Below are 21417 nucleotides of genomic sequence, written 5' to 3' on the forward strand. Positions count from 1 at the left end.
CTTAAAGGTTCTAGTCCTTCCTTCACTGATCGTCCCTGTCAATGTGGGGTCTGTGGTGAGGCAGCACATCACTACAGGTATATGACAGCAAAACTGTTCATCTCAGAGCCAGGAAGCAAAAGAGAGGCCCAAGATCCCCTTTAAGAGCACACCTCCAATCATAGAAAGACCTCCCTCTAGGCTCCTCATCTCCCAATAGTGCCACCCTAGGGATCAGGCCTTTAACACAGTCCTCTGTGGGACATTCAAACCATAGCACCATCCTGCTGTCTCCTTGCTCAGGTAAGTCAACAAGAGCCCTGGGCTTCTGCAACCAATTGCTCATTTGAGAACATGGGAATGGTCTCTGTGCTACAGGCGTGTAAGAGAGTCACCTCAATTCTGTTTAGCCCAGGATGACTTCTGTTTTAGGGTCACATGCACTTGCAGACACACGGGAACTGGATTACTGGGGACACAGATAGGGCCAGCACTTCGTGGCTTGAGAGGCAGCAGGCCACTAAGCACCCTTGGCTTGTCTGCCTTCCCACCTGGGGAGGTTGGAAGGTGGCATTAGTCAGAAAAGACTGAGGAGTCTAGATTGAGAACTGGGAAGCCAAATCTGTCTGTGGGCTGTTTCGTTGACCTTCAGAAAAGAAGGGCAAGTTACTTTCCAGGTAGGGGATTTGAGGGGATGTGTTTGCTTATTCACAATGCTCATTGCTGTAGCGGCTTCATTCTCGGCTTGATGCTGGTTCACCTCTGAGAGCACCGTCCTTCATAGTCCAGCCTGCATCTCTCACCAGCAGGTGTGGCGCCTTAGAGATAAGGGAAATTGTGTGGTTAGCTGCCATTCTTCACATCACATGGTTGATCTTTATGTAACAGGGAGGAATTTACATGATGCTCATCATTTCATCTCAGTGTGATTGTAGCCAGAAATCTTCTTGTCTGAGCTGACAGGACACATTCAGAGCTGGGGCCAATGAGCCTCTCAGCTTCCACAGTCTTCCAGCTAAGCTCAGGACCAGACCTTCCGTGGCCGTGGGCCTTCCATGACGGTGGATTGTGTTTGTTCCTTTTGGAGATCTGGTCCCCAACCTGGGGAGATGGCTCAGCGGATGAGAGTGCTTGCCTGGCAAGCATGAGGAGGACCTGAGTTCAGATCCTCAGCAAGCACAGAAAAAGTTGGGGTGGGGTTGGCTATGCACAACTGTCACCCCAGCACTGGTAGTGCAGAGACTGGAGGATTGCTGTGAATTGCTGCCTGCCAGCCCAGGGGGAAGAAGAAATGAAAGGCAAACTCAAGAGTCAGCCAGAGAGTTTGTCTCGAGGTGTAAGCAGGAGAGCTGGAGAGGACACCATGTCCCCATCTGATTGCTGCACACACACGTACACACAGGTGCACAAACCTGAATGCACACACGTACACATGTGTATACACCTCCTCCCAGAAATCCTCCCATCTTGGGACTCATGGTTGGTTGCTTAGCCCCATTCCCTAGCTTTAGGGCTCCCCATCCCAAGCACATCATTCCTGCACTTCCAGTACAGGATATAGCCACGTGCTCCCCACTTCCTCTTCCTACAAGGCCAAGAAAAGTCTCCCCTCCCATACCCACTGTCCTTCTCTACCAGAACATCGAAGGTAATCCTAAAATTGTCACATGGCATTATTCTCCCAAGACACACAAGCTTACTGACAACCTACATCCTGGTAACCAATGGGTAGGTGCATGAAAGATCGAGAAGCTGCAGTGACAGGGGAAAAATATTTAGATCACAAATAAGAATAAATTTAAATCTTGTTTAAAAGAGAATATTATTGGAGACAATGATTCCTTCCCTTCCAGAATCTAGCACTGTATGGAATTATCTAATAACAAATTTAATCAATAAAAAAACCCCAGAAAACAAAGTGTTTTAAATATTATAATTCTGTTTTGGTATTGATTTTTTATACAATATATTTTAAATGCTTTAGATTGCTAAAACCAAGTATTTAATACTTTATTTTAATTACAAATAAAATTCCACATATTTTGGCATGCAAAAATGAATGTGATTTTAAAAATTCCTGGGAAAGTAAGACTATGGATGGATGAAAGCTTAGCGCCAAGCCATACATGGAAGACAGATGTAACTCTTCTGGGCAGAAGGACCCTGCCCCTGGGACAGAACTCTGCTAGAGGTTCTCATAGCTTTGGGGGAGGGACAGATGCCCAGGCCTGCAGGGGGCAATAGAAAAACAAAACAAAACAAAAAACAAGCAAAACCAAAACAAACCAAGCAAACAAACAAACAAGAGCAGAACTGAGTGTCCCTGTAGAAAATGATGATGCCGGATTTGGAAAGCATCCCCATGAGGCCTGATGGGAAGGAGGAAGCATAGAGGCAGGCGTTGGGATGAATTAGAGGCTTGGGAAAGAATGTTTGCAGGGAGGATGTGAGGATTCAGTTCAAAGTGGCCCAGGGATATCCAGATGGGAATATTTGCCAGCAGATATAAACTGACTACTAATATCTGGGCAGGAAGTCAGAAGTGGGAGGGGCTTGGCAGGTACTCCAGTCTTAACCTGGCATCTGGCCTGACCTATACACTGAGAAATAAATGATTCTTTCGGTGGCCATGTAGGAGAGCTACCCAGGGCAGTGACTTCTTTGTTTTGTCGTTGTTGATTTTTCTTGTTTCCATCTTGTGTGTGCATATATGTACATACCCATGTAGACATCTTTTTGCATGTGTATGAGCCATTGTGTGTGGGGACACATGCCTATGTACGTACGAGTATGTAGAGAGTCAAGGTTGATGGTGGAGATTGTCCTCAGTCACTCTTCTTTCATCATCATTGAGGCAGGATTTTTCAATCAAGCCCAGAGCTTGTCCCTTATGGCTGGTTTTGCTAGCTAGCTTGCTCTGAAGATCCCTTGTCACCTGCTTCTGAGGCTGCAATTATAGGTGGGCCACCACACCTACCTGATATGCATGTGTGTTTCTGTGGCTCTTCGTGTGTGCAGCAAGTGCTATAACCACTGAGCATTCTCCTCAGCCCTGTGTTCTGTTTCGCAAGCCCTGTCATCTAAATACTGACCTCTGGTTTCCATGCATAGTTAGATCTGTTCTTCCTTTCCGACAGTGCTTGGTCCTACCGGGATCACAGAGCCTTGACCATTCCCGAGTTGGCATGCATTGCTGTCTTTTGCTTGTTAGAATTTGCATTTTTGAGACTAGGTCTCACTATGTAACTTGCTCCCTTGGCCCGGAATCATAGATGTGTGTAGGTAATGCTGACTTGAACTACCATATTTTTAGCAACCCTATGATGTCAATAGTGAGACCACTCTTACTATTTATAACCACAGAAAGCAGGGCATGGGGTCTCAGCAGATTGTGGCCAACATGAAGTGGTTCCTATTTATAATTCATTCAGTGAATCACAAGGATTGGTACCATTCAACAGCTCCATTACAGGAGGCAGTATCTGCCAATGCTAAGGAATGATGCTGGCCAGAGGTATGGTCAGTTTCAATCAACTTTTCCGCACTTTCTCTGGTAGGTTCAGGGGTGGGGCATCCTTCTCTAGCAATTATTCTGTCTGAGCTGGGAGGGAGCCACACAGCTGACTGCATACCAGACTGAATAAGCATTCTGCCTGCTTGGTGGCCCTTTGCCTGGTGCTCAACATGCCCAGTAACAGGAACATGCCACAGCATCCTCAGTGGCTTATTAAAGCAAGGCCTGGAAGGATGCTCAGAGAGGATGAAGAGGGAGGAAGAACACAGCTTTGCTTTTCTCATTGATTTCTCATCCTGGGGCTCTGACTATATCAGACAAGATGGATCAAAGTGTGTTGCAGTAAGAAGGAACATATGACTCTCAGTAGCTCAGAACAACAAAAGTTTATGTCTTGTTCTCTCTCTACCCATCACAGGTTGCTTGGGGGCCTTTCTCTTTACTTACGGTGTCAGAATGATGAAGTATGCCCATTGTTGTAACTGTTTTTTGCAACATCAGGGAGAACAAAATAGGACTTTGGGGCATTTTTCTTTGGCTGTTAAGTGTTCCAGGCTTCTCATATAGTTTCCACTCACAGCCCAGGCAACCCCTCCCAACTGCTGAGACCTGGGACATAATGTCTTGTGCTCCAAAGACCAAGTAGTGGAAAGGAGAGATAATGCAGAGGGGCCATGATGCAGGCCAGCCCATGTTGCCTACCTAAGCCCCATCTGGTCTGGGAGGAATAAGATCCTTACATGTCCATATCAGTGTAACAAAGGATACTGTGGAATAGGAGGGACAATAAGTATACCACAAGGACATTGCTGCCATGTGAAGTCTCCTAGGGTTAAGGGAAGGAGCCTGCTCAGTGTTTTAGATACTCAAGAGGTCATTGGAAGAGCCATACAGAATAGCAGAAGTTTGTTAGCTTTTCTCCTTGCCCCTAAAAGGCAAGCTGGGCTCAATTAAGGATTGAGATACCCTCCCTACTCCTCACAGCTTCCCCTATCAATCAAGTCCCAAAGAAAAAGGAGCAGTGTGATTGATAGAGGGACATGAATTCTGAACTGCCATCATTCACAGGTTTGTCACTGGCATTGGACTCAGGAAGAGAGCTGTAATGGATGATTCAGGCCTGGAGTAGCTGTCTCTAAACATGCTAATTACTTGGCATAAATGCTTGGAATGTAGAGATGTGTGAGTGTCAGAGCAGGGCTGGCATACTAGCTTCAAGAATGTGGGCTTTCTCTATGCATGGGAGGCAGCGAGTGATATCCCGCTGGATACAGATGAAGCTGGCAAGGACAACTTGGAGGTCCCCTAAGGAGAAATGATGGGATGTGCCCCCTCCTACCATGCAGTTGAGATTCATAGGTGCAGGCAGTGCCTGGCTCACCCCTGAAGTTATGACCCTGGATGATCAGTGCTCACTGATTAACTTAAGGTTAATGTAGTTCACTCCACCAGATGGTGATAACAAAGATGGCCTCCAATTACAAAACACATTTCTTACATGTGTGCCTGTATGCGTATTTGCTTTTAATGCATGAATATGTTATCTTCTGCAGGGGCCAACTGGTCAGGTAGCTCATCTGCCTACAGTGAAAATCTAAAATCATGTTCTGTACCCAAGCAGATTGGTCCAGAGCATTTGTACACACACACACACACACACACACACACACACACACACACACACACACACACAATATTCTTTTTTTTAACTTCCAGACTATAGTTAGTGATTAAAACTTACGTGTTACTTTTTTTTTTTTAATGTAAGTTTATAAAAGGGATCGTTTTGGGGATGAGAGGTACAGGAGAAGATGAGCAGTGATTCCTTTAGAAACAAGTTTGATATGGCTCTTGAAAGAGAATTTGTTGGAAGACCAGAGCATTCATGATTGTCTAAGTGAGATGCACAGGCCATGCACATGCATGCTTGTGTGTGTGTGTGTGTGTGTGTGTGTGTGTGTGTGTGTGTGTGTGTGTGTGTGTATCCTGCCTTCATGAGTGTGTTTGCATAACTATAGCCCTCCATACTGGAAAGGGTTGAATTCCTACCTTCTAGTTATCTTTAGCTTACAGTTTTCATTTATGTCACATATACCCACCCGGGAGAGGAGCCACTCCTCCATCTGGCCCCTCTGAGTCTGAGCTCATCTCTCTACCTTCACATAGAGGCTACCTGTCTTGTCTTCACTGTTGCTACTTGGTGTAGGGTGTACGGTTTTTCCAACCGCCGCCTGGTCTTGTCCTGCAGCCACGCCAGCCCCAGTTAACACACAGAGACTCTGTATTTGATATAATGCTGTTGGCCAGGTGCTAGTTTCTTATCGGCTAGCTCTGTCTTAATTATTAACCCATTTCTATGTATTTCCACGTGGTCTTACCGAGAGTGGAGGAATGGCAGTTCTGTTCTCTCCAGGCTCTCCATCCTGACTCCTCCTTACTACTTCCTCTTTCCTCCTTGTCTCCTAGTCCCTCCTATCTTCCTTTCCTATTGGCCAACAGTGCTTTATTTATTAACCAATATGAGAAACATATACAGAATGACATCTCCCATCAACTTGGTGTTTCTCTCGTTTTTTTTTTTTTTTTTTTTTTTTGTCTGCCCATCATTAGTCATTGCCTTTCTATATTAGGAACTCCTGACCTTCCTGTATTGTGAATAAACACACCTATTAGCTAGAAGAGGGCACAGAGGAGCTAGAGACACAAAGCCAGGAAGGTGGCAGGTGACAGAGAACACTCCCAGTTTTTCCAGACAGCCCCAATGCTGGGTAAATTCCTCCCTTATTCCCCAGGCAAGTACAGAGGGCCTGTGTCTGCTTGAGATTGGGTCTAAAACACAGAATGTTTCACAGAAGGAAGCTTTCAGTCATAGGGAAGTGAGCTTGCTGCAGGGTGGACCTTTGCACGGGAAGGAGTGGGTGGGTGGAGTGTGCCTTCCTCTAACCAGGCCTATGTGTCTCTGCTCCCTTCCAGCTGGTGCTGCCAGAGTATTCTATCCACAGCCTATTCTGCATCATGTTCCTGTGTGCTCAGGAGTGGCTCACCCTGGGGCTGAACGTGCCACTGCTTTTCTATCATTTCTGGAGGTAGGTCAGTCTGGGACTGGTCCATCCTTCACTTTTTCACCCAATGACAGTGTGCCCAGATAGATCAGACACTAGGTTCCTTCCTTTCATCTCTGTCTTTTAGAAACCTTGTTATAGATATACCATTCTGCTGTGATTAAACACTCTGACAAAAAGCACTTTAGGGAAGGGACCAGCTATAGGTTACAGCCCATTATTGAGGGACAGGGACTCAAGCAGAAGCTTGTAAACAGAAACAATGGAAAACTGTTTTGATGGCTCACTGGCAGACTCATGTTTAGCTAGCTCTCTTAAATAACTCAGGACCACCTGTCCAGGGAATGGTACCGCTTGCCTACAATGGGCTGGGGCCCCCTACATCAGTCATCTGTGGAGACAATCCCTCATAGACACACCCATAGGTCAGCAGCATCTAAGTAGTTCCTCAGTTAAGGTTCTCCTGCAAGATGCCTATAGGTTGTGTCAAATTGACAAACAAAGCTACCCAGAACAGACTTAACTCTCCAGAGCTGGAAGTAAGTCCTCTTGACCCTTGTTAATCAACCTCAATCCTGCAGGTTAGTGTGAAAAGCAGCCACAACATTATCCACTGTATCCAAAATGTGAAAACAACATTGATGCCTATTAGCTGATGAATGGGTCAAGAAAATGTGGTGAATCCAGTCAATGGAATATTATTTGGAAGTTAAAAAAAACAAGAAGTACTTAAACGTGCAATGTTAAAGATATCACATCCAATGACCATACATTGTATGAGTCTGTTGATATGAAATTTCCAGAATAGTAAAATCCATAGACGTTTAAAGTAAACTAGTACTTTCCAAAGGCTGAGGGGAATAGGAAATGACTGTCAATGGGTAATTTTTTTTGAGGGTACAGGTAATGAAAATGCTCTGGAATTAGATAGTGATGATCAATGTACAACTCCATAAATGTAATAAAACTCACCAAATTGTATATATACATCAAAAGGGCAAACTTTATGATGTTTACATAGTCTCCTATTAAAAAAGCACTTACCAGTTGTGCTAGATTTCCTGGGGGCAGTTATGATGTTAAGCATTCTCTTCTTATCTAACACTGGGCTTTGGATCACATGGTATGGGTTCTCTGTAGGATATGGATATAGAACAAAAGTGGAAATTACCTGAGAAATGGAGATTGTAATCATGTGGATCAATTGCCTTCCTCGAACCCTTTAATCCCAGAGCGCTGAACCCCTAAGCCAGTTTGCTCATCATTACCACTTTCCCATAAAATATAGCCTTGAATTAGCCACACCTAGAACATTCCACTCTGTCATTAGCAAATGTATGGAGCACATAATACTTGCTAGGAACTGAGGAGAATTCCTAGATGAAAATATGTATGAATCTTTATCCTAGGTACATTTTAGCAGCAGAAAAAATAACAGACATATGAGGATGACTTGTAGAGAAAGAAACACTTACATTAGTCTGAAGAGTGTAGAAAAATCCATAAAAGCATGTACAAAGGCCCAGAAGTGCCAGATCACTTGGCATGTTTGGGAGACAGTTTTATCTTTCTCCGTGGTTGGATAGGGGCTCTTGAAGGGTGCAGTTGATGAGTAGCTGGGAATCTCACATGGAGAGTCCAAGAACAGTTGATGGATAGCTGGGGACCTGTGGAGACTGGAAGGCCATGAGACATTCTGGAGGAGGAAGGTGATCCTTGGCAGAGTGTGAAGGATGGGCCAGCAGAGGCTTATGGAAGTCAAACTCTAATTAGGAATGTGACTGAACTCCAGGTGAAGAAATAAAGATAATGGAGATGGGTCCTGGCCAGGGAAAATTGACACAGCAAGAGAACAACTTTGGAAGTAACCGAACAGGCTTTGGTCAATGGTTGGTTGTAGGTGAAGGAGAGGGAACTCCTGAGCTTAATGGCCACAAGGGTGATGGCTCACCTCACCTCTGAGAGACATCTGCGTCCCCTCTACCTGATGTGCAGCCCAGGCCCAGACTGCACTCCCTACAGAAGAAATTTCTCCCGAGGGTCTTTAAGTGATGGTGTGTTGATGAAGTGTAGCAAAGTGTGCTCAGTGGCTGGGGAAGTGGCTTGGTGATAAGTCATATGCGAACTGTACAGGAAGCTTTGGGTTCTACCTCCAGCCCCCCCAAAAGGCAATCAACTTGTGAACACTGGTTTGGGCTCTATTTGTAGAACTAGCACTTGTCCCAAGGGAGGAAAAGGAGAGTAAGTCATTGCCCCCACACTTGGAATGTATGTGTATGGAGTTGGGGAGCAGCCATGGTCTCACTGCCTATGAAGACCTTGTCTTCGTTCTAGTATCCCTGGTGCCCTAGCCTACTTACTCAAGACAGACAGAGTGAAGATGGATGTCCTTAAATATCCAGAGTCCTAGAACACTCTCTTTTCCTCTCCCTTTCTTTTCTCTGTCTGCCCCCTTCCTGTGTGATTAGGTATATATAGGTACATGTATATGTACATGTATGTAGAATTCAGATGACAACTTCTGGTGTAGTTCCTCCTGTAGAACCATCTACCTTGGGGGTACAGGGAGTCTCTTGGTGGCCTGAAACTCACTTAAGTAGGTGAGGCTGGCTGGGCTGTGACCCCAAGAAGCACATGTTTTGACATGACCAGCACTGAAATTACAGCCTCATGTCACCATGCCCACCACCACCCACTCATTTAACTGAGTTTTGGGAGCTGGACCGAGGTCCTCCGCTTGCAACACCTTACATTCTGAATGAATACTCCAGCCATTCTACCCCCTTTCTGTCGTGTTACTGCATAGCATTTCTCTTGCAGACCTGTCTACCCTCACACTCACTTTGCTTCAGTCAAACTGGCCTGGCCACCACTTTTCAGAGGCTGTTTGGGGAGGCCATTTGCATATATCACCTTACATCAGCATCCCAATTTTCTTCTCCATTTTACGGCTGAGCCCAAGATGAGTTGATGACTGACCCAGGGAAGCAAGCAAAAGAGTGAGTCTTAGTCCTTTCCACAAAGCCATTTGCTCACCCTGTTCCTCTTCCTCCACTTAATGAGGTCACCTGGGAACAAAGCCAAAGTGAGGGCAAATAGGTTTGAAATCTGCTCTGGAGAAGAGGGGAGGTGAGTGGCCCAAGGGCTATGAGCTGGCAGCTGTCATCGAATCTGGCTTCTGATGTCCTCTTAGCATAGTGTTGGTGACAGAATGCCACTGCAATTCTCTGAAGGGGAAGGAGGAGGTGACTGAGATGCCAACTCTGCAGTATGTGCTATCATGGCAGTCTCCATGTCAGGCCCAGGCCTGCTGCTCCTTCAGGCTGGAGGACCGCTATTATTCCAGGCCTGGCAGGAGGGGCAGTCTGTAGCCCTGCCTCCCACCATCCTTTCAACTGGGACCAAAGAGCAGCACTGGGATCCAGCTGCACTGGGGTCTTGGGCTCCACAGGGAAGATATGCCCTGCAGATGTTAGTGGGGCATGAACTAAGAGCTGCAGACACTGGCAAGAGCCCCAGTTGTCATGTGAACCCTCCTGGCATCAGTCAGCTGTAGGTTTGATGTGGCTGTGGCCTTTGCTGAGGATTCCTCCACCTACAGTTCTCTTTCCTGGCTTCCCCAAAGATGATAAATGTTGTTTGCTCTTCTGAGTCCTTCTATCAAACAAACAAACAATAATAACAACAACAATCCATACCCTTAAAAGTGACTCTGTAATGTTTTCATGGTATTCAGGAGTTGACTCTAAATGAGAGTCTGGGGAAGGGGTAATGGCCCAAGGCACTTAGGTAGAGGTAGAATTCAAGGTAGAATATAGACCTGAGGAAGAGGTGACACAATTCTTCCACACTTGTCTCTACCCAAAGGGAGCTCTAGGTGACTCCCAGGGATACCAGCCTATCAGAATCAGGAAAGCATTATTTGGGCTCACAGTTTAAGGGAATACAGCCTGCCATGGTGGAGAAGGCACGATGGCTGGGACAGCAGGAACTTGCAGTGTTATTGTTACATCTTGGAAGATGGAAGCAGAGAGCTGGGGCAGGATATGGGGCTGTTCTATAACTTCCTCCACCTCCTCCAGCGAAGCTCTACCTCCTAAAGCTTCTGTATCCTCCTGTCCGGCCTCCCCCACCCCCAAACAGGGCTACTAGCGTGGTACCAAGTGTACCCTCACATGAGCCTATGGGGAGAGTTCACATCCAGACCATAATACTGGGTGGCATATTTCCTTCTGCCGGCATATCTTCATATGATACCAGGACCTGTTAGAGGACTTGAACACCCGCCAGAAGGTTGTGGCTGAGTTGCACCATAGCAATGGTTGGAATCTGACATGGCCAGAGGCACAGATTTTCAGGGAAAAGCCTGATGCTAGGCAGCCTTGGCCTGACGGTGTGGGAAGCCTGAGCCTCAGACATCACTGTTTTGTCCTCTTTCCTGCAGGTACTTCCACTGTCCAGCAGACAGCTCAGAACTAGCCTACGACCCACCAGTTGTCATGAACGCTGACACCTTGAGCTACTGTCAGAAGGAGGCCTGGTGTAAGCTAGCCTTCTACCTGCTGTCCTTCTTCTACTACCTGTACTGGTGAGTCCTGCCCTCCTCCTGGCTTTGGCCTCAGCACAAAGGGGAGGGATTTCAGGCTGGCCTTGCAGAGGTAGCTTTTGGGGAGGTGGCCAATGAGATGACAGGAGATCTTGGCCGGTTGAATCTGCTGCCAGTTGTCTGGCTTTGACTTAGGAGCAAGGGTTTCTGGGGAAGGAAGATGCTTTTGTTCACATCCTTAGCAACTCAGGGAAACATCTAATAACATCTCTTAGGAGGCAGTTGAAGGACTGTCCAGGGCTTCTCACCCCCCCCCCCAGGGCTCCCTGCCTTTGAGAGCCCAGCAGCTCAGCCCATTAGGGTGTCAGTGAACTGAGGGGCCCAGCCTCATTACCCCTTGCCCTCAGCCTGGGTCCCTCCAGTGGCAGTCACTCCCTGCAGAGTGACACATTGGGTCACTAAGTGCTTATTCTGCAATTCTTCCATGTTTCATAACACCGTCCTAATTGAGCAAATCCTGCCGACTCTGCAGCTCCGCTTCCGGGTCCCTCTCGACCTCATCACTTGAACACCCTAGCTCAGCAGAGCTCTGTGAGCCCTTATCCTGTGGTTTGTATTCCCGAGGCTCCTTGTTCTGGAACTGTCTTCTGCTCCCTTTTGTACTCATTTCCGGGACCTTTTCCTGATCACCTTGCTGTCCTGTCCCTACCTTTGCTGGGTCACAGATGTCCCTGAACATTCCAGTGCCTTCTCTGCAGACACAGAGGTGGGTGGGGGTGCTAACTTCACAGCCACCCCTGGCTGGGTGTAGCAGGCTGGGGAGTTACATTGCCCAACATTCCAGAACAAACTCTGTATGTGTTGCCAAATTTATGAGATACGTCTGTCCTTATTCACACGTTTAAAATGAGGAATGTGGATCTGTGAAGGTAGAAACATTTCCCACTGTCACAGCTAATGGTCACACCAAGTAAGACTCAGAGGCTGAACTTACACAGAGAACCACTAGACAAGTCTCTATCAAAGTGAGGGCAAGGAGATAGACAGGTAGCTGGTTATAGTGCAGTTGGCTGATGGCTCCCAGGCCTTTTAGTAGGAATGGATCTACTATCCTGACTCCTACACTTTGCATGAGCTCCACACATGTGTCTGAGGTGGAACCCGGCACTCTGGAAGGCTGGCTTGCTCCTGCTTCCCGCCTCAATCTCCACGATCAGCAGATATGTCCCAGAGTTATTCCAGTGCTTTCTTCATGAAATCAAGGGTTACTCCAGCCTCAGAGTTTTATCCTTCATGAAGGGTCTGGATGTTTCCTGCTCCAAGCTATAGAAGTCTGAGGGCCTCTGGAGCCTCCTTGGACAAACTGAGGTGACCAGCAGCTCACCCAAGTCCTTTTGGCTAAGGGCTTAGCTGCAGCTTCAGCTACCTGCTATCCCATGGGCAAAGCCTGTCTGAAAACAGAGGCCGCTCCTTGGAGGGTTTTCAGGTGCAGTTTCTTCTCTGGAGTAAGTTCAGCATCACCTTCTTCCCTAGGCTGAATGCCCTGTCCCCAGATAGCAGCAGCACTCTCTAAAGCCAGCAGAGCATGGCTTAGGCCTTCCCTGGCTCCTGGCCCATTATTCTGAGATCCATCTTACTTTGGGAGACCAAAACACTCATTTTTGGAGGTCCATGCAGGGCAGGCTCTGAGCTGAGTGTGGAGCTACAGATAGTGAAACTGAAGCTAAGGACCACTGAACAGTGAAGCACAGTCCCGAGGCCTCAGAGAGGTTAAGAAAAGTCTGCAAGCCCAAATAACAAGCCTTGTTCTATTGCACTCTGCTAGCTATGGGGCTCCCCACCACTGTCCCTTCTCAGAATGTCCCATGGTGCAGGTGATATTTATGGATTGTGTGTGACAGAGATGAGGCTATACTCCACCTGGTGAGCGAGTCCAGTGTAGATGGTTAGATGGTTTGCCTACTCAGTAGGAGGACCTTTTTACCCTTTTCTTTCTCCTTTTTTTGCTCCTCTCCTTTCATTCGCTCCCTTCTCCTACCCTTTATCTCTCCCCATTCCCTTTCCCTTCCTCTCCTCCCCCATCCCATCCCCCTTCTCCTCTCCTCTTCTCTTTTCTTGTCCTGGAGGGCACACCCAGGACCCCAGCCATGCTAGACAAGCAGTCTGCCACCGAGTTACATGCCCTCAGCTCTTTTTCTACTTGAGACAGTGTTGCTGAATCTCCCAGGCCACTCTCAACTTTGAACCTTCGGCCTCAGTCTACTGTATACCTGGGATCACAGGCATGCCTCACCAGGCCTGGCTAGAAGGGGTCTGAATATAACCCTGGCCCACATTATTCACCAAAGCTGTATCATTACATCCCTTCTGGCCATCCTGGTCTCACCTCGGCTGTTTCTTCCCAGTCTATACTTATGTTGTTTATGGATCACTTGTCTCCAGATGGCAGAGAACTCATCTGTTCTCTATCTCTGCAGTGCTCTGCTCAGTGCACAGCACATAGTAGGTATTCACTAAATCTCTGATGTTGCTTGGCTGCATATTCCTTCATGGTCAGGGTTCAGGCCACAAACTCACCATTATTTTCCTGCACTGAGAATGGTACATAGTAGGTGTTCAGTGAATACCAAATAAAAGAATTATAGTGAGTTAAACAGGCTTCTCCACAATTTGGCTTAGTCCACAATGGACAGAGGACTGGCTTTGGAGTTAGAATGTGGTTGATCTGTCACAGATCTTGCAGTGAGACTCTGTCTAGCTCCAGATCCAACCAATTGGGCCTGGCACATGTGCCATGCCTGGCCCTAGATGGGAGACTCCAGAAGAGCTCAGTGGTTTCCCAGCTGTTCAGGATTAGGAGGAAATAGTTTTGGTTATTTTATTCGGTTTAGCTTCTTAGATATCTTGTTAGAGTTGGGGAGGGGTCTCTAATGGGAAAAGCAGTGTCTTCCTCTTCTAAATAGACAAAGCAATAGACTGTAGTTCTGGTCAACTCATCAGTCTAGCAGAATTAGCCCGAAGCCCGTGTCAGGCCATGGGAATGCATGTTCCCTACTTGGTCACTACTCATCCCCTAAAGCAGGAGGGACCTATACTGAGTTAAAATTCACTTACACTATTTGCCCTGAGGACTGTATTCATGTCCCCACACTGCATCAGTGGCAATGATCTTCATCCTGACTCTTGGAGCTGACACATTATGTAGCTTACCTGGGGACCCTTGGATATAGCCATCATGTGAGCATGTGGCAGCAGCTTGTGGTATGAAGAGTCTGCTCAGCCCTCACCCCATATGCATGTGGCCCTAGTGATCATCCCAATGAGTGTACTCATAGGCATCCAGAGACAACACATCTTTTATGGAAGATGCAGGATACCATCCTAACAGACAACATTTCTGCATTGTAGGGTGCAGCAAAGACTCAGTAGGTGAGCTGGAGACCATAGAGACAGGAATGAGGTGAACCCATGGGATCCAACCTTGGAAGGGGACTGTTGAAAGTCACGGGTTCCTGTTGATATCTGTTTTCCCTTTTCTGTTTGCATTCAGCATGATCTACACCTTAGTGAGCTCCTAACTCAGACTCTGCTGATGGAGAGGCCGGGGCTGGGAACCACTGTGGCCGTGGCTAGAGAAGGACCAGACAGGGATGATGGAGACACCCAGCATGGCAGAAACTGAATGGAAGGAACTGGAGTAGCACAGCAGCAGGGCCATGTTACCCATGTGTGTCTGTTGTTGCTGTGTATATTTCTGCCTTTGCCGTCCACATCCCACATGGATGCAGAGCTCTTCTGAGCGTTGGGGGTGCCAGCTTATAGCTGATGAAACACTCAGCCTTTGGAGATGCAGTTGTTGCTTCCTTCATCCACTTCGCTGAGCAGCAGTACCTTGGGAGTTCACATGGAGTGCCTGCCTTGATGGCAGGAATGAGGCCAGAAGCTGGAAGGTACCGACCAAGGGGCAGAGTGACTCAGGGCCAAGGCTGGGTCTTCAAAGATGCTTGAGATCCTCATGGATACCACCCAAGACTCTTGTTAGAGTTTTTCCAGACCTATGGCCTCATGCTTTGCTCAATGCAAGGTCAAAGCTGCCGGGTCTGCCCTGAGCCTGCTGTCATGTCATTTTTAGGCTCCATTTATGTCCAAGAGTCTGAGCAGTGACTTCCTGAGCTGGGTGTGGTGCAGCCTGTTGAAGTTATGTCCAACGTGAACTGGGGAGGGGAGTGTGAGAAAATGGATTTTTAAAATGTTTGCAACATGTCCCAGGAGTGAGTTCTTTACCATGGCAAGCTGTATACTGACACTGCACCAAAAATCCATCAGAGTCGTGGCATGGCAATCAACTGGCTGGCATGAGCCAAATCCTAAAAAAAAGAACAACCCTCAAAACAAGCTGAAGCCCAGAAACAGAGCTGCTCTGTATGTGGGTATGGGCAGCCAGGAAGGGAGACAGCATAATTATCACTTCAATTGATGCCACACAGCCTTTGTGTTGTTCAGTTCAATGTGGGGACATCCGCTTATTTGAATTTTCCACTTGGCTTTTGCTCCATTTTTGGGTGGGAGTTGTATGAGGGGGGTGTAAATAGTGACAAGGCTGAGATTTTTGTGATGTTTAAATTGGGCACAATGGTTTTGACCTGATTCCCCAAACTTCCTTGCTTTTTCTAACGGTTATATACAAATTCACACACACACAAACATATACACATGCTATTTATATATGCTCCCATCTGGATCTGTGACTCAGGTTTTTGAATGGTGTTTGTGTAACACATTGTGTGCTATATTTAAAATGCAGCAACAACTTCAGTGGCTCACCTTACCGGCTTTTTCCTTTCAACCCATCCTGGGCTGGATGTGTCTCCATATGGTTGGCAGACTAGTAGGTAGAAAAAGCAGTTTCAAAATGACACCGTGTTTCTAAAAATTGTGCAAAAAACAAAATAGGGAGAAAAAAAAATAAAGAGTTACAAAGAGGAACATAAAATGCAACTTCCCTGAGGGGACAGCAAAATAAAACCATAGTCTTTGCAGCAGGGGTTTGGGAGAATGCTTTTCCTTGGTGGGAGCCCTTGCTACTGCTGGGTAACTTGTTGGGACTGCATGGCCGCAGGTGGGCATCATTCCTAGGATGGTTTGTTACTGCCAGCAAGCGTGGAGTCTGAGTGGCAGGTGCAAAGCTAACTCCATCACCATCTCGCAAAAAGGCCCTGACATGGAGAAGGTAAGGAAGGGGGTCTGTGTGCCTGTCAGGATGAGTTTGTTTTATACACGTCACCTTCTTCCAAAAGGGCTTGCAGTAGCTTTTGACAGGAGACACCAATATCAAAGATGGTTAATGTGGAATCTGGAAATTCATACTCCAGGGCTTTACATTCTTTACATTTCATAGACTACTTTCCTAGCACACTGAATCCTCCACAAAATCCACTTGTTTTCTCGGTTTTCAAGAGAGGGAACTTTGAAGATTTGCCTTTGAACCCAATGGCCTTTCTGTCACCACTGTAGCTCAGGGTCCTGCTACAGTTCAATGGCTAGCGTTGACTTTTATGAGAAGAGATCTTAAGGCACAGTAAGGGAGGTAAAGCGATTTTTCCCTTAGTCCTTTAAAAATTTTAAAAACTGTCCATGTCTCTTGGGTAGTTCTTACCTTTATGAAAGAAAAGCATTCGCAACTTTCCCCTGCCATCAAGTGTTACTGGGAAATACGTTTAATGATCTCGTGGGAGTTACAACACATTTTCAGTCCCCCAGGAGAAGCTCATGTTCCTGATGGTAAGAATAAGCCAGATGGGCTCTCAATGGAGTGGTGCAGGTGTGTGCCAGGTGCCTGGGTAAATGAGAGACACTGCTTGAAGACACACACAGCTGCTCAGAGGCGTGGATTTAAAACAATGTGGGCTTCTTCCCTCATGATTTTGCTTGCGTGGCTAACTTTGTCTCTCACTGTGTGCCCTGTGAAAGGAAGGAGAGAACAGGCAGGAGAAATGCCTCAAATTTACCAGAGCCTCAAGAATACAAAGGAAATGTTTTTGTTGAGCAAGATAGAACACATGTACCAAGCATAGGTCAGGGGGCTTGGGGGCATAGCCTGCACCAGAGCTGGCCTGGACCATGGGCCCTGTTTCCCTGCTGTAGCCCTGTGTGGCTGTGCTGTGTGACCTGGATGGTGGAGAGTCACATAAGGTCATCCTTTGCTATGGTGAAAGAAGACTGTCAGGCTCCGCCCTAGCTTGCTATAAAGATGGTGTGACTTCATGTCTGCTGTGCCCGGTAATGGTGATTAAATAGGAAATTCTGCCCTGCCATCTACCTGCTACCCAATGCCCAGCTTCCTGCCAACCATTCGATACGCATCTTGTTCAGTCCTCACAATGACATTATGAAGGTGGAATTTTGATTGTCTTCATGGTCATAGTTGAAAGCCTTGGTACACAACTTACAGAGGTCAAGGACCCAAGCCAGAGTCACACTTGCCAAGTTGCCAACTCAAGCCTTTTTGCTTCTGGGGCCTTGATGGCTTTTGCATTCTCAGAAGAGTAACGTAGTGTAGGAAGGGAGATGGGATGTGAAAAAGAAAGAAGAAAGAGAGTGATGATGGACAGGATAGGAGCTGAGCAGCAGGCCTGGGCGCCCAACTGCCATCAGAAAGACGGGGCGGTGACTTGGTGCTTAACGTTTCTGAGGCCCCACTTTCTCATCTATCACAGGAGGTGCATACAGTCGCCCACGGGTGTGATGTCACCTGTGTCCAGAGAGCTCATAAGCAGAGAGCCTGTCTCTACCATCTTGTCCCAGGAAATCTCATTCCTTGATCCTCCCCACACTTCCCTTCCCTCCAAGAGGATTATGTAGAGAAAAAAAAAAACTAGATGCGTCTCATAGTAGCAATGCTCAGTTTCAGTTTTCTCCCTGTCCTCTCTACTTCCTGGGAGAGGGGGTAGAGGGTAGGGGGTGGTGGTGACAGTCCCAGCCATGCCACAGGGTAACAGCTCAGCCTCAAGAAAAATACCCCCTCTGCTCCCTATTTTTAGGCTTGGTAATTGCACCAATGTTGAATAAAATTGCCATCGTTATGACAGTTTTATTCTCCCACGTAAGAGATGAATGCACCCAGCAAAGTGCTTTGACAACAGTTCATTGCACTCACACTGTGTTATCACGCAGATCCGGTTTATAGCCCTTTCTTTTTTTGGGGGGGGGGGGACTTGGGCTGTTCTGTTCCACACTGTGTTCTGGCGTGTGGCTCTGTGTAGGACCTTCCCCTGTTCCTTAGAGCCAAACCAGCCATCTTCCCTGCTGCTTCTGCCCGAGGGTTGAGCCCCAAAATGGAGCCTGGGAGGTGTGTATGGAGAGATGGATTCCAGATTGCTCTTATGACTGGACTCACCCTGGGAAATGGAGCTGAGCAAGGCAGAGCTTTTTCAGGACACTGCCTGGTGGATAGGGTCCCTGTTTGGGAGGAAGAATATTCTTTCCTCACAGAGAACTATGTACGATGGGATGGGAACATCCAGCATATCCTTTACAGCTCTGTTAGTATAGGAAGACCTCAATCAGAAACGGGGGTTGGGTCTCAGTTGCTGCTTATGATGCTGCAACAGCCTCAACAGAGTGACAGCTTCCAGACTTTGACCACTATGTGACCACCCCTGCCGTCTCTCACACCCCATGTCATTCTTCCCCAACATCTCTGAATGCCCCAGAGATGCTTTTCTAGGTCTTGAACTTGGGCCCTTGGTTACCACATGGCAACCACGTTTCCTCCTTTTCCAGTGAGCTGTGTATTTGAAGTGCTTCATCGTGGCTCACAGGAACCAACTGTTCCATTTTACAGGGAATTTGCCAGCAGTTGTTAAGTGCAGCCACTGCTGAAACCAAAGTTATGTAAGCTTGGATCAGTTGCACAGAAGACAAAGATGTCTAGTCACAAGCCTACTTCCTAGCATACATCTAATATTCTGTGTGCTCCTTAAGTTCTGGCTGTCATATTTGTGGTAGAGATATGAATGCCATGTGACTGTGTGCCCCTGTTCATTTCCCCAGCCTTGCGTCCACGGATGTCATTAGTACCTGGAAGCTGCCCATGATGAAAGTGGTTACATCACAGAACTTGACAAACAGACATGTTAGACGTCCTCCTCTCTTTCTCTTCCCCACCCCACATCTGAGTGCGAGTTAAGAACTCACTTATTAGTGCACTCTGGCCTCATTCTGGCACAGTGTGTGACCACATTAAGGGAGCCAGTAACCAAAGCGACAATAGCTGCATCTTCAGTGCAGCAGAGGATATGCAGTGGCTGGTGGGTTTGGGGTCTGGGCGCCTGCCTTCGTGACCAGGCCTGTCATCTGCTCTGCCTGTGATGCCATGCACTAGTGCAGTCCACTTGAAATCGAGTGGGAGTTGTCACCCAGGTCTCCAAGAATTTGGCAGACAGCTACCAGCTTACAAAGAGAAAGTTATTTTGTCTCCTGGGTTTAGACCTTCCTGTCTGTGGTTATTTGGCCCTATCCATGCCTTTAGGCTTCTGATGGCACATCATGGAGGAAAGTAAGAAACAGGACTGGAATCTCAGGTCTACAACTTCCCAGTGGCACCACCCTGGGGACTTTCAGGAGACACTAACTGTCCAAACTATAAGTCAAGTGTGATATTACATTCTTAGAATCCCAGCCTTCTGAGGCAGGATTTGGAGAGTCATGAGTTCAAGACCACCTGGGCTACACAGTGAGCCCATGCCTTTAAAAAGAAATCAAGTTCAGAAACAGGAAGGTAGCCATTTAAGGTCCCCAGCACTGTAGGGAGTGGGGCCTGGGGTAGAGCTAGGATCAGCCACATTTACTCTGTTAAACAGGAAAACACTTTGATCCATAGATCCTAGTCCCATTTTTCTCTGATAATTGGGGTCTTTGTTCTTCTTTTGAGGGTCCCTATGCGTATGGGGCCCATGCCTCCTCGCAGAATACTGGGGCAAATAGAATTCATATAATGCTAGGTAATGTTGCTAAGATTCCTCTCCATGGGGAGACATAAGCGACATCCACCCTCCTCCTAAAAGCCAACCAGAGTTCACTTTGGGGAACCAATGGATTTATTGGGTTTCCTTACAGAGCATGGGTGAGGGGTTACTTACAGGGCTATAGACTCTCTGTTCCCAAAATGCCACACCTGGAAAGCCTTTATCCATCAGGGATGAGGACTTTCCCACATCCATAGATGGGACATTCCCCCGTTTCCCCTCACCTCATTCCAGCTAAGCTAGCCTGTCTAGTTCCTCCCCAAGCCAACTGCAATTAAGGCAGCATTGCATACAATGGGTGTTAGAGAGCAGCTGGATGGCTGGATGAGAGCCTCTTGACCCTCCTCCATGTCCATAAAGGGATGTAAACAACAAGCCCAGCTGGGATACTCTGTTGCAAGGCCACTCAGCTGAACTCCCACCTGAGAGGACAGTCTTTGAGGTGAGGCCAGTCACTCATAATAGGCATCCACCTGCCTCACTGGGTGGTCCAGATCATCTGAAAGAGCCCTGTAAGGTACCCAGTCTTGTAATTGGTGCATAAAATGAGCCCCCTTACTGTTGCTCCTTCCTCTTAACTGATTCTGGGCTTTGTTCTCTCTACTTACACGGCCTCTTTCATGCAGTCTCTATACTGTACCCTCAGGTGCCTTAGGGAAGACACCTGCCTTGTGATTTGGAGACACAGTGGTCTCAGACATTATTGTGTTCTCTGGAATTTGACTACCTGAGAAGCCAGCAAGATGGACTAAAATGCCAGCACCAAGTCTCTGTTCAAACACCACCAGAAGTGTGAACAATAAACCCTTGTCCTTTTCAGAAATGCTTGTCACATTACAAAAAACATCGTCACCTTCGTGGCAGGATGATGCGTGTCTATTCCAATGCAAGGGAAGGAAAGAGAATGAGAATCCAATTAAATGTCAGGCACACAGTAAACCGTAATGAGACAGCTCACGCCTGGGATGGTGGGTTTGGATCCTACATCGAAGATAGCCTGACAGTGCAAAAGGCTCTGACCGAGGGATTCTGCCCTCACTGGAAAGTCTTAGGGTACGATTCTGCTTTCCTATAGCTGAGTGGGAAATGACCCTCAAAGTTAAGGTCACTTTCTAAGTTCCACAAAACAGATTAAGCCCTCTACAGGAGTGGAGGATTCCTGCAGGTGGGTCAGAGCCCCAGTGTGGAATCCTGTGCCTGAAGTAGCCAGCCTTTGTCCATAAGGAGTATTTCAGTACTGAATTGAAACAACCAAGCTCGAAGAACCAGAACTTGACTGTCTTATAAGTC

The 21417-nt window shown here is 47.2% G+C and overlaps 1 protein-coding gene across 1 annotated transcript in view; it reads left to right on the forward strand.

Moving 5' to 3' along the window:
• The window catches only part of Cnih3 (cornichon family AMPA receptor auxiliary protein 3), a 97734-nt gene extending 83019 nt beyond the window's left edge, over positions 1-14715 (forward strand). Inside the window, exons 4-6 of the mRNA XM_051186478.1 lie at positions 6467-6579; positions 11000-11143; positions 14652-14715. Of these exons, the coding sequence (XP_051042435.1) occupies positions 6467-6579; positions 11000-11143; positions 14652-14679 (285 nt within the window). The 3' untranslated portion in view covers positions 14680-14715. The remainder of the gene's footprint in view (positions 1-6466; positions 6580-10999; positions 11144-14651) is intronic.
• Positions 14716-21417: the final 6702 nt, after the last annotated feature.

The sequence above is a fragment of the Phodopus roborovskii genome, unplaced genomic scaffold (genome assembly GCF_943737965.1).
Source record: "Phodopus roborovskii unplaced genomic scaffold, PHOROB, whole genome shotgun sequence".
In the NCBI taxonomy this organism is placed as follows: domain Eukaryota; kingdom Metazoa; phylum Chordata; class Mammalia; order Rodentia; family Cricetidae; genus Phodopus; species Phodopus roborovskii.